This window comes from Buceros rhinoceros, unplaced genomic scaffold (genome assembly GCF_000710305.1).
Source record: "Buceros rhinoceros silvestris isolate BGI_N320 unplaced genomic scaffold, ASM71030v1 scaffold44923, whole genome shotgun sequence".
NCBI classification, from domain to species: Eukaryota; Metazoa; Chordata; class Aves; order Bucerotiformes; family Bucerotidae; genus Buceros; species Buceros rhinoceros.
In genome coordinates this window covers 6,361-18,215 of record NW_010405091.1, presented here as the reverse complement: position 1 = coordinate 18,215, position 11,855 = coordinate 6,361, and the positions used below count along the sequence as shown (strand labels likewise).

Below are 11,855 nucleotides of genomic sequence, written 5' to 3'. Positions count from 1 at the left end.
TGGCCCGGCCCGGCGCGACCGGTGCTCGGAGACGCCTCGCCTTCCGTTCGTGGGTCTGTCTCCGGTGGCAGACAGGACTGACCTTGCCACGAGGGGCTTGGCAAGAGCCAGACTGCGTAAATGAAAAATAACCAACGCAAAAAACCCCTCGAAGGAAACAAAAATTGCCCCCCAAGAGCAGCTTGCGCGGTGAGAAATGAAGGTTGTGAGTTTGCACTTCCCCAGTGAACAGTATTGCTCAAAGAGATCTGTAGTGCCTCACAGCTGATGCACTTTGAGGTCTTGAACAGATGCATAAATCTCCAAATCCATACACCATAGCTTACAGAAAGAAGGTAAAGACCTCACTGTTTGTTGTGGTACAAGAGGAGGTAGTGTTTGTGATGGCAACACGAAAAAGCCTGTTTTAACTATCAGAATATAATGTAAAAGGAAAATGATACGTAAGCTATGAAATACTGTAGGAAGGCAATGGATTCTCCGTGCCTCAAGGAGAGATTAGAGAAGCATCTCGGGACGTTCTAGATAAGCAGTCCACGCTTGAGCAGTCTGCTTTATGGAAAAATGTAAGAGCTGTGTGAGACAGGTTATGGGGAAGTCAAGCTATATGAATATCAGTGTGGTGTAGAAAATGCTGATGGTGCTATTGACCTTAAAGCAGAGGAATCACAGAGTAAATGTTCAGTCCATTTGGTGAAATATCATGGGAATTTGGCTTAAACTGCTTTCGCTTTAAGGCAGCCATGGGGAGCCAATATAGGAATGTTTAAAACTATAATATAGGTAACTCAGTTATGATTAATGAGTGACTAACTTATTTGGGGGCTAAGAATGGTCTGAATGATTCCTCAAGATCCCAGGGAGAATACCTCTATTCAGTGAGCCTGTTGAAAACCAGCGGGCTTTTAGTGTTTAATTAGTCTGAGGAGCAGCTGCAGGGGGCTGTTAAGGGTCCTGGATATCTAATTACCATGACTAATTTAATTTCTGTTTCATTTTTTTTTCTTGTATTCTTGGTTTTTTATCCATTTGTGGTGTACACTGATATTGTGTGGAGGCAGAGTGTTTCATGGTTGCCTGGAAATACTGGGAGTGAGAGGTGATTCTGTCTTTGTGTAACTTCATTCTGATATATAACAGCAATTTACAGTTCCAGCAAAAGAGCTATCCTTAAATAATGCAGCAAATACTGTATTAGTGTCTTAAGACTAAAAGTAGATTTACTGAGTTATCCAGTCCTGACCTCTGCTTTTGCCGGTAACCCTCTATTCACTCATACTTGAATCCATTATCTTCTGATAAATCTTATTTTAGGATTCTTTCAATTATAGTAAATAAAGCCATACTGTTCTGGAAACCATTTCTTTTAAAGTGTTCACCTCCGATGAACAGGACCTGAGCTTCTTGAGCGTTACTTGGAAGGTTACTTTGAAAGAAATATTAAAATATAAAAGCATATAAATATATGTAAAGCGAAGTTACATGTTGAAAGCACTTTTTTCAATTGTTCAACATTCACACTTCTCTTCCTCACAAAACCTCAAACTAAGTAGTGCTACAGTGATTTTTTTCAGACTTTTTCTAAAGAAGATTGAATTAATCTTTAACACAGGAAGCATGCCTTAAAAATGTTAATTTTGGAAGAGTGCAGAGTATTTTTGAGAAATCATTCAACATGGAAGCTATTCAGCTTTCATTACAAATTTCAGCAAGCAGGTAGGTAATAATTGTGCTGCTAATTTGCCTCATTTTAGTTCTTCCCCTTCGCTTTTTCCCCCCTTAGGATCTGATGAATACGGTGTCAAGAGCCATAGTTTTGTTCCTTTGCAAAAGGCATTAATCATAATTCCACATACTGTAATAAACGCAGTTTTCTTTTATGCTTTCAGAGTTTGGAGCCTCTTCCAATGGGTGGGCCAGACTTTGGTGCCTTGGGAGAGGAAGCTGAACTGGTTGAAGTTGAACCTGAGGCCAAGCAGGAAATTCTCGAAAACAAAGATGTAGGTACCCGAAGAAGAATCTTGATATTTTTCTTCAGGGAAGTGTCTTGGCACTCTTGCTTGCTTGTTTTTCTTAAGGAAATGTTCTTAGCTATGATTTGAGATGTGAAAGAATTAAATTTAGTACTGTGAATTTAATCTGATGTTGTCTAGTTCCTGTTCTTTTTTCCCTACCACAGGAGTTATTATTAGAGTTCAGCTTTGAGCTAACAGACCTGTTCCCAGATGCTACTTTCCCATCTCTCTCATAAGAGATTACTGCTTATACCACTCTGCTTAACAGCAAACTGAGCAATTGTCCTTAATCTGCTAGAGTGCAGTGTTAGCCAGGTTACGGTAAAGTGCCACCACGTGAATTATGTTGCTGAGGAAAGTACTAACTTCAGCAGAGGATGGTAACTTTTTTCTTTTTTAAAAAATATTTCACATGTAAGACCATGTCTGTCTTGGCCCATAATGTGTTTAGCCATGCTGGAGGGGTGAGGTATCATTTGTTATCTCAGTTTTTATTAAAATTTTCCTTTCCTTTATGCTATTCAGAGTCATCCTCACTAGAAGCTTAGTAATAACATTTCGGTTTTATTTGTTGATTATGTATATATTCTGATAGGGTTTTTTAAAGCACTTTGCAGTAATTCTAGGTTGCTGTTATTCCACTATTTTATTATGTTTGAATACATGAAGCATTTGCAGATGTGGCTTTTTTGACACTTATCCCTAAAATTATAATACACTGAAAAGGTTGGGAAAGTAAGGGTAACGCAATCACTGTAGTCCATTTGTACCAGCTAACCTGATTTTAAACCTGATTTTTAAGCTAAAATTATCTCAGATGATTATATAACAACATTTTAATATAATACCTCATGATGCTAGTGATATGAATATGCATTTTAAACTACACCAGTGCTCCGGTGGTAGTAATAATTTCAATAGAGTTTAAATATTTATGGCTTGTGGGTTTGCTCGGTTTTTCTTCTAAATCTTTGCTAATGTGTAGCTGATACAAGAAATAGCTAGCTATGACTAACTACACGTGTCTTCTGTGTCTTAATGTCTCAGTGTGGTTTCTGCAGTGACTTGTTTGTCCATGTAAAGCTTATTATAAGCCTTCTCCTACAACCAGTATTAGCTTTGGTATTAGAGTTCTTTTTTCTTAAATTTTCCTGTTAAGGGAACAACTTTTCAGAGTTGTAGATAGCACTGATTTCTGATAATCAGGGGTTTTTACTTAGACAACAAGATTTTTTTCCACATTGGTAGTTTTGATACTCATTATTAGATGCAAATTCAGTATTTGTGTTTAAACATCTGTTGTGTTTAGGTGGTGGTTCAGCATGTGCACTTTGATGGACTTGGAAGGACCAAAGATGACATTATCATGTATGAAATCTCTGATGTTTTCAAGGCTAAAAATCTCATTGATGTAAGTAAGTACTTCAGTGAATATCAAACCTACCGTTTAAAATTCCGGTTAACAATTTTCTCTCTTTTTTCCTGCTTTGGGCTACTCCCTTCAGGCATGGGGCAACTTTGTCAGCTTTTTTTGATGATTCTGATCTTGTCATATGGAAGTCAAACTTAAGTATGAAATACTGTCAGATACAGTATTTTCTGATGTATTCAACTCAAAGACCTTGTGAGATGGCAAATAGTAGTCTTAGATATTTTTTCAGCTTCACTTTTCCTGTTCAAGAATTGTTAATTGTGTAGTGGTCACTTTTAGTTAAATTTGCTTAAGATAAATTGTTGGATCTCAGCAGGTATAACGGATGTCAGTTTCCGCAATGGATCAGAGCGTGAATTAGGCTGGGTGTCCTTGCACTTTTAGGGGCTGATCCTTCTGGAATATGGCTGGCAATTAGACCTGTAAATTGGTCTAAATTTAAACTGCTAAGAGTGTTTGTGTTGGTTTGTTGGTTTTTGCCAGAAGGATGGGTTCCGTAAATAGGTGTATAAGTTTTAACTACTGAAAACAATTTGAATAATAGATTTAAGTATTGCAACAATTAGGAAGCAAGCCAACAAAAGGTAGGAATTGAACTGGATGCTCTGAGATTAATTTATTTCTTTACAGATTGAACTGCTTGGGATCTGTTTTGAAGGCGCATGTGTATGTCCTTGTATACAAAATCTGTGACTATTGTATGGCTTAGCTGCATTTTAACTATTTTATCCTAGTTACTTTTTGGTAACCTGAAAGACTCAATGGTCTGGATGATCTTTGGAGGTCCCTCTCCAGCCCAAACTATTCTATGATTCTATGGCTGAGTTACTTATCTCATCCTGTAGGTGATGAGAAAATCACATGAAGCTCGTGAGAAGTTGCTTCGTCTAGGAATTTTTAGACAGGTAGAGGTTCTCATTGATACCTGTCAAGGTATGTATCACCTCATTAATACTCCCCTTTTTTCTGATACATCCATAGACATATGCATAACTGTAACATATTTCTCGGTGTAATAGGTTGAACATTTTTTGTTTATATGAGAAAGTTATATACCTTTATCTATTTTAGACATACATGTAGGTGTGCTATTTATACAAATATATGTATCCATTATGCTTATGAAGATGTAATTGCATGTGCCTGTACATATGTGAATATAAATATTTCTGGTATAAATGCAAAAATGAGTGGATTTCCAGCACTAAAATAATTACAGTACGCATCCCTTAATCCGAAGTTTTAGAGGGACACTTAAAAAGCTTGAAAATGTGCCCTGGCCTTCCATGTGTTGTACATCATATAACTGATGTTATATCAGCACATCCATGGTGCTTAAGGAAATGCTATTATTTGTATCAGTGCTTGTAATTAAAAATTGGGTTATGCAGTATATATGGGGCAGCTGAATGTGTGCAGGTTTTACAGGAAGGCTCAACTGGCATTGCCAGGCTCGTGGTTGCTTTCCAAACTTGATACTGTTCTCTTCAGCAGAGGAAAACTATGTTATTGTGAAGGAAATGCAGTGCAGTCCCACAGTTTGCTGGTGATGGGATTCTGTCCCATTTGCTTCAAGCTGAAGTAGTTACCCTTGACAGGTGTGTTTTGGAACAGCTGCTGAAGCCAGAGCCGTGAGGGAACTGGGCGGTTTCTGTTGTTCAGCTCCTTACTGCAGAGTGCTGGGAGCTCTGCCCTAGTGATGACATCATTTTTGCTGTGTCTGGACCACTTTAATTTCTGTTTATTCTAATGTAAGACTATGCATACATCTTTGTTTTTGGTGGGTAGGTAATAAAAAAGTGCTACTATTTCATAATTAAACTAACATTTTGATGATTAAAGCCAGTCATGCTATGATTGAACCAAATTCTGCACTCATATCGAAACATCTTTTTCTCAAGCCACTTTTCTTTGTAGTGTGGACTTTTACTATTGTTTAATTCAACCAGTTTTCAAATAATTCAAGTCATCTTCTGTCTCTTTTTTTAATATAGGTCTTTAGAGATAACATAGATTTGCTTTTCGTTTATGTAGGAGATGATGCCCTTCCAAATGGTTTAGATGTCATCTTTGAGGTAACGGAGTTGAGAAGATTAACTGGAAGCTATAACACTATGGTTGGCAACAATGAAGGCAGTATGGTATGGATTATTTAAAATAATTATTAATTCCTTTTGATATTCCTTTTACTTTCATGTTTCAGACCTAGCAAGGAATTTAGTGATCCAAGCCAAATTATTTTCTTGATCCAGCTTTACCAGTCCTTTGTCTTTAAAGAGTCTTTGTATTAGTTGGGCTTTCATTCAGCAAAAGTCTATTTTGAGCTGGTGAAGAGTGCTGTAGCTTCCAACTGAATATGTTATTTTTTTAATTCTTAAAATGGCGTAAAATACTCCTTGATAATATTTAAGACAATTTATCTATTGGAGAGATTAGTAAGGAGTTTGGCATTTAGTTTCCGTGAGATCCATTTAAAGTGTTTTTCTTCTCAGTCAAAATGCTTTATATTTGACTTCAAAACTGTTCTTGGTTTTCAATATTTTAGCCCAGTATCAGTTATTCTGGGCTGCAAAATGCAAGGTTTTCCAGAACCCTATAAACTGTGGAACTTGTTTCCATTTGATTCAGTTAAGGATGTGTCAGATTAAAATCTTGAGTGAAGAAAACTGGTGTAAGTAGAGTGTGCTTTCAGGTGCTCATTCCTGCACCCATTCTGCTTTCTTGTGTGCGTAGTGCAGCTGTGCCTGGGGCTGGTAGATAAGCCAGATCAAGGGACTCATCCTTTTCTCTTAGGGGTATTTTTAACCTGGATAAGATACTGCATGACTCAGGTGACCGTGGTTTTTGCAAATGCAGGGAGAATAGACACTCAACGAATTGAAAGCTGCTTATGCGGCTCTGCTGCTTAGAGCAATGTCCAGGATGTCATGGCCTGAATGCAACCAGTGGGAAGTCTTACTTCTTGTTTCTTTGAAAACAGTCTGAAAAGTATTTTGGTTTCTCTTTTTGTACTCAGCTTCCCCTTCTATTTTATTTTATTTTGTTACGGAGACATAAAGCCTTTGAATGGTATGAAAGTATGACTTGTATATACACTGGTGTTGACAGCAGAGATTGTTTCCTTAAGAGTTGAGTAGATCTGACATTTATTCAAAGCCCTTAAATTCATGTGAAGCCTATAGATCTACTGTTTCCTGCTCTTAGCCATTTCTGGTTAGTTGGATAATTGCATGGTAGCCATCATCACAAAGTTCAGGTGGCTGATTTGCTTCCAATAGCTGTTAGGCAAGGGCAATCAGGACTTGGTAGCTTTTTTACATTCTTTTAAAATAGAACACAGAACAATGTAACAGTCCTGGTAGCGTCTGTGCTTGGATGAAACCTGCTCCATCCTTGCTGCCGAAGGGCAAAGAGCTGCCAAAGGGATATGAAGAATTTTTATCAGAACAGGCAAAAGTGTTTAACTAGGTTCTGGAGAATTATAATGTTGTGTTGTACTGTCATCAAAGCTGATTGCAAAAACACAAAGAAGTGGCTCTGTATTGATAATTTTCCATTGGCTTATTGCTGTGGTTCCAATGAGCCCTGCCTGACAAGTGGTTTTCCTGATGATCAGCTGGAAAGCCAGCAGTTGCAGAGCAGCTGCTTATTATGCCAAAGACTTATTCTCCTGGGCTTGGGGAGTGGCTCGAAGATCCTGCTTGAAATAATAGCAGTAGTGATGATGCAGCGAGAATGCAAATGAATTCAGCAGCTACTGGACAGCAAAAAAAATTGGATGATTAACTGTAGCCTGTGCTATTGTGGTGACTTTTGCTGCCAGTGCAAAGAGAAATCTAACTTAAAACATACTCAGTTAGAATTAGTTTGTACGTCTTCATTTCTCCTTCTTGTGGTAGATACGCTTGTCTTCAGCATATGATTAAGGTGCAAGACAGCAAACTATATGAAATGTTGTGAGGCATTGGGGTTTTTTTATTTATTTTCCATAGGTTCTTGGGCTCAAGTTCCCAAATCTCTTTGGGCGTGCAGAAAAGGTAACCTTCCAGTTCTCCTACGGAACAAAGGAAACTTCATACGGCCTGTCATTCTTCAAACCACAGCCTGGAAACTTTGAAAGAAAGTAGGGAATGCACATATGTGTACTTCTTTTTCCAGTGAAAGAACGTAAAACCATCAATTAAGATCTTCCATTTAGCAATAATTAAATTTATTCCTTTGCTGAGGGTCTGTTAATAACAGTAGTAGAGGTGGTTACTTAAGTTTTTGTGATAATTTAAAACTCCACCTATTTAAATAGTTTCACTTTCAAACCTATCAGAAATGTGTTTCAGTTTTTCAGTTAACCTGTATAAAGTAACTGGACAGTTCCCTTGGAGTTCTCTTCGTGAAACGGATAGAGGAATATCAACAGAATTTAATGTAAGTGTAGCACAGGTATTTGTGGAACACATGCTTCACAGCTGGGTTTTGCAGATATTTGTTTTACTTTTTTTATGGTTGAAACACTTATCATTACTTGAAAGAGATCAACAATTTTAAAATGGCAAAGGTAATACACCTGAGTCCTTTTGTTAGAATTCAGTCTTATATGGCCATATAAAAATACCAGTATGTTTTTCCCCAGAGTTTTAATATTTAAGGTATCATTCAGAGAGGCAGCCTGTGGTCTAGCTCGCTGAATCAGCCCAGTTCAACATATTTTTCATTTGGGATGGCTTAAGTAGCATACACCTGCTTGAAGGAACACTCTTGACTAAAGCAGAATTAGCATTACTCTGAAACGAAAAAGGCTTTCTTTCTGATCCAAGACATTTGGAAAGAAAAAGCATAGACTCATGTATAAATTAACTTCAGAGAGAAAATTTTTCAGGGAAATGTTTATTTCAATTTTGTAGCAAAAATGTTTCATGTTTTAATCCATTCTTTATTTGTAGTTTCCAATCTGGAAGACCAATCACACACTGAAGTGGGAAGGCGTGTGGAGAGAGCTTGGCTGCCTTGCTAGAACAGCATCCTTTTCTGTTCGAGAAGAAAGTGGACACTCTCTAAAATCTTCTCTCTCTGTAAGGCTTTTTCCCCATAATTTAAAAAAAACACATTATTTTGAGTCGTTTAGTGCTTACGAAGGAGATTTTTGTCTTAGCAGGTAGTGTGTTTTACCTCAAACATCTTTTGCTGTGTTCGGTCATTCACACAGAGTCGTGCAGGACTTCCAGACAGAACCATACTTTCATAGCTGACAGTTGCGTGTTGATTAGGCTGGCTTGTTCTTTTTGCAGGGCTTCCCTCTGTGCCATCTGTCATCTCCTTCTGCAGAATTGTGTTGTTCTGTAGAAGACAGGATCAGTAAATTTCCTCATTCTACAGTTGCTATGGCCTTTCTGAATGTTCTTTCCTATACCAGTTTTTGGTCACTTGGCATCTTTAGGTTGTAGCTTACAAATTGTAGGAGATAAACATTTTGCAGATTACTGTCACAAAATTGGTGATTTACACCGGGGCATTGTTGCTGCTGTATTTCTTGTGTTATACCATGGCCAAAAGGTAGGGAAAAAAAATGTATTTGACATGATTCCTAAAGTCAGAACTAAGTTATTCTGTAATTACACTGTTCCTAAATTCACGGAGCTACACCAACCTTAGCTGAAGCTGTGGCTGTTTTGCGCTGCGTGCACAGTTTTTGAAAGTAATAAGTGTTTTCTGTGGTATTCAACAGATACAAGAGCCTAAAAATAATCATTTGATTCTTTTCAGCATGCTATGGTAATTGATTCCCGGAACTCTTCAATCTTGCCGAGACGAGGTGCTTTGCTAAAAATTAATCAGGTAGTATTAAATCACACTATGATTGTATTTTATCTGTAAGCATGTTTGAGTAGGTCTTAATTTATCTAATTGATGTTTGTGTTAAAAACGTCTGAAGTTAGAAATTAATTGTAAATTGACTAGGAGACAGACTTTTTTACTGTGTGCCTTTTAAAATCATGAAAGCTTTTTTATGGTGACAAATTTTCATTTGTATACCATTGGTTAACAGGACGGCCATTTTATTTTGCCATTAGCATTAAATTATTTATTAGCTGAGATTCATTATCCATGGCAGTATTTACTCCACACTTTACAGTAGGTATTAGTCCTTGTTTTCTAACGCTGTAATGTAAGACTACTAAACTGCAGTCTTGTTGCTACTTAGAAAGTTTTTACATCTTAAAAAAACGCGAAACTCTAGGTAAAAATAACTCTCAAAGGCATATACGTGTATCATTTTGACACAGAAAGTGGTTTTCATTCTTGTTACTTCCAGAGCTTTTAGAAAAGCTGGTTTTTCTGCTGTGTGGCTTAATATTTCAGAAGCATTGACTTCTGCAATGCTTCAGAAGCAGAGTGCTTTGAAATGTCATTGGAACTAGAAGTGCTAATGTTCCTGTAAGCAGCAGTGAACTGTTCTGGTTCTGGGTGAGAAAGGTGGTTATAGTTCAGGGTTATTTTCAACTAGCACTGGTGTAATGCAACTGGTTGTCTGGTTCTTCAGCCCTGCTGAAGAAATTCTCTCAGGTCTAGATAAAATACAGTAGGAGTATTGATTTCAGGTGCTGAATTTTCCAGCTCCATTCTATTTTGCTGTCATTTGCAAAATGGATTAGAAAGCAATACACTGGTTTAATATTTGGAGGAGGAAAATGCAATTCTTTGTTCTGAGAGTCATGCATGGTTTTTCACTGGTCCAAAATTCAGTTGTCTCTTGATACCAGTGTATGTGTATTTCTTGTCCAGAAAACACTGCTTATGCTGATGCAGTTATGATGACCTTTTAGAGGGAAGGAACATGTAATATCCGTTACAACTTTCATAAACTTATGTCTTTACAGGAGCTGGCTGGCTATACAGGTGGAGACGTGAGCTTTCTAAAAGAGGATTTTGAGTTTCAGTTGAATAAGCAACTTATCTGGGATTTGGTAATTTTTTTAAAGATATTTTAGTAATTGATCTGAGTTAGGAAATAGGTTTTTTAATCTATGTCTTATGATTTTTCTGTATGGGTTATTAGAAAAGATGATGGAAGTGAAAGATGGATGCTGTAGGTATCTTGATTTTATGAAAGTGAAATACTCTTTATTTTTAACGTGTGTACAGTCACTTGAGGGCATTTTGGAAAGAATGACTTGTCTGACAGATAACCGTATGAACTATTTTATTTTCAGAAGTAATGTTAGGCATGTCTGTTCTTTGTGATCTTAAGAGTGATTTTTCAAAAACTTATTACAGCCTTTGTTCTCTCTCTTTTACTTGGTTAGGAATATTCTGACTAATCTTGATTTAGTTTTCTTTTGTCATGGTAAATTAGGAATATATGACTACTGACTTGACTATCATAGCACGTAATTATTTCTTCTATGTAATATTATGGGGATAGAATGGGAAGACTGTTTTCACTACACTGCTAAGCTTGCACTACAACTTTGTGCTCAATGAGCAATTTAAGTTCCAATAATACAGACACATGGTACCACAAGAGATTTATATGAGACCCTGGTCTGCCACCCTATAGGCACCTTTGCTCTTTCCCATGACTGCTAAAATGCCTACGTGTTAAAAGTGAGGCATATCTCAGTCACGTGCTGTACATAATTTTGTCATCCATTGCTGACTAGCGTAGACTTGAGTGCGACTGGCTTCTGCGTTGCCGTGTGTTGTGTAACCAGATGTGCATGTACTGCCTGATGAGTTCACGTCTGACAATGACAAGGGAGGCATCTTGGAACTCTCAGGGCAGAAGGTAGCAGGAGTGTGGTGTAAAACTAGAGATGTTACCCAACACTCTAGCCTAGGTATTGACAACAGATCTCACCATCTGGCAGTAGTACTTCTACTTGGTACACAAGCAGCAAGCAAATGCTTATATTTATTTATTATAGTGATTTGGCTCCCAAGACTTACTTTATAGATAAGAAGTAATGCTATGTGTGTATTTGATGTCAGTATAGTGAGTTGCAGAAAGTGGTTTCATCTAATTACAAGGCTAATTTATAAATATGTAATAATTGTACATTTTTGGTAGCTGTTTGCTGGACTTAGCCTCTTTTGGGTTTAAAATTGCCAAGACTAATTTATGTCAGCAGTGTTCTCTTATTTCAAGACATGAAAATTCATAAGAAAACAGGAGCTGGAGGAGTGTTCACCTCAGTTATTGTGAAAGCAGCACTTGGTTCAAATGTGCTGTATTAACTTTTTCAAGGTGTAGCACTCGTAAAAGAAAGAGGGCAGTGATGATCAGGTTTCCTGAAAGTACCTACCGATGGTGTGATGGTCATGCCTACACTGTATCATCTGTAACTTTCTGTCAGACTAATGGAAGCTCTGTCTGTTACTAAGTGATGAAATTTTACTAATGCTGTTTGTAGGGA

The 11,855-nt window shown here is 37.4% G+C and overlaps 1 protein-coding gene across 1 annotated transcript in view; it reads left to right on the top strand.

Annotated features, from left to right (window-relative positions):
• The first annotated feature begins 1,892 nt into the window (after nucleotides 1–1,892).
• The window catches only part of SAMM50 (SAMM50 sorting and assembly machinery component), a 13,931-nt gene continuing 3,968 nt past the window's right edge, over nucleotides 1,893–11,855 (top strand). Inside the window, exons 1-9 of the mRNA XM_010133581.1 lie at nucleotides 1,893–2,000; nucleotides 3,325–3,426; nucleotides 4,293–4,380; nucleotides 5,482–5,588; nucleotides 7,440–7,570; nucleotides 7,782–7,869; nucleotides 8,385–8,513; nucleotides 9,205–9,276; nucleotides 10,320–10,406. Of these exons, the coding sequence (XP_010131883.1) occupies nucleotides 1,908–2,000; nucleotides 3,325–3,426; nucleotides 4,293–4,380; nucleotides 5,482–5,588; nucleotides 7,440–7,570; nucleotides 7,782–7,869; nucleotides 8,385–8,513; nucleotides 9,205–9,276; nucleotides 10,320–10,406 (897 nt within the window). The 5' untranslated portion in view covers nucleotides 1,893–1,907. The remainder of the gene's footprint in view (nucleotides 2,001–3,324; nucleotides 3,427–4,292; nucleotides 4,381–5,481; nucleotides 5,589–7,439; nucleotides 7,571–7,781; nucleotides 7,870–8,384; nucleotides 8,514–9,204; nucleotides 9,277–10,319; nucleotides 10,407–11,855) is intronic.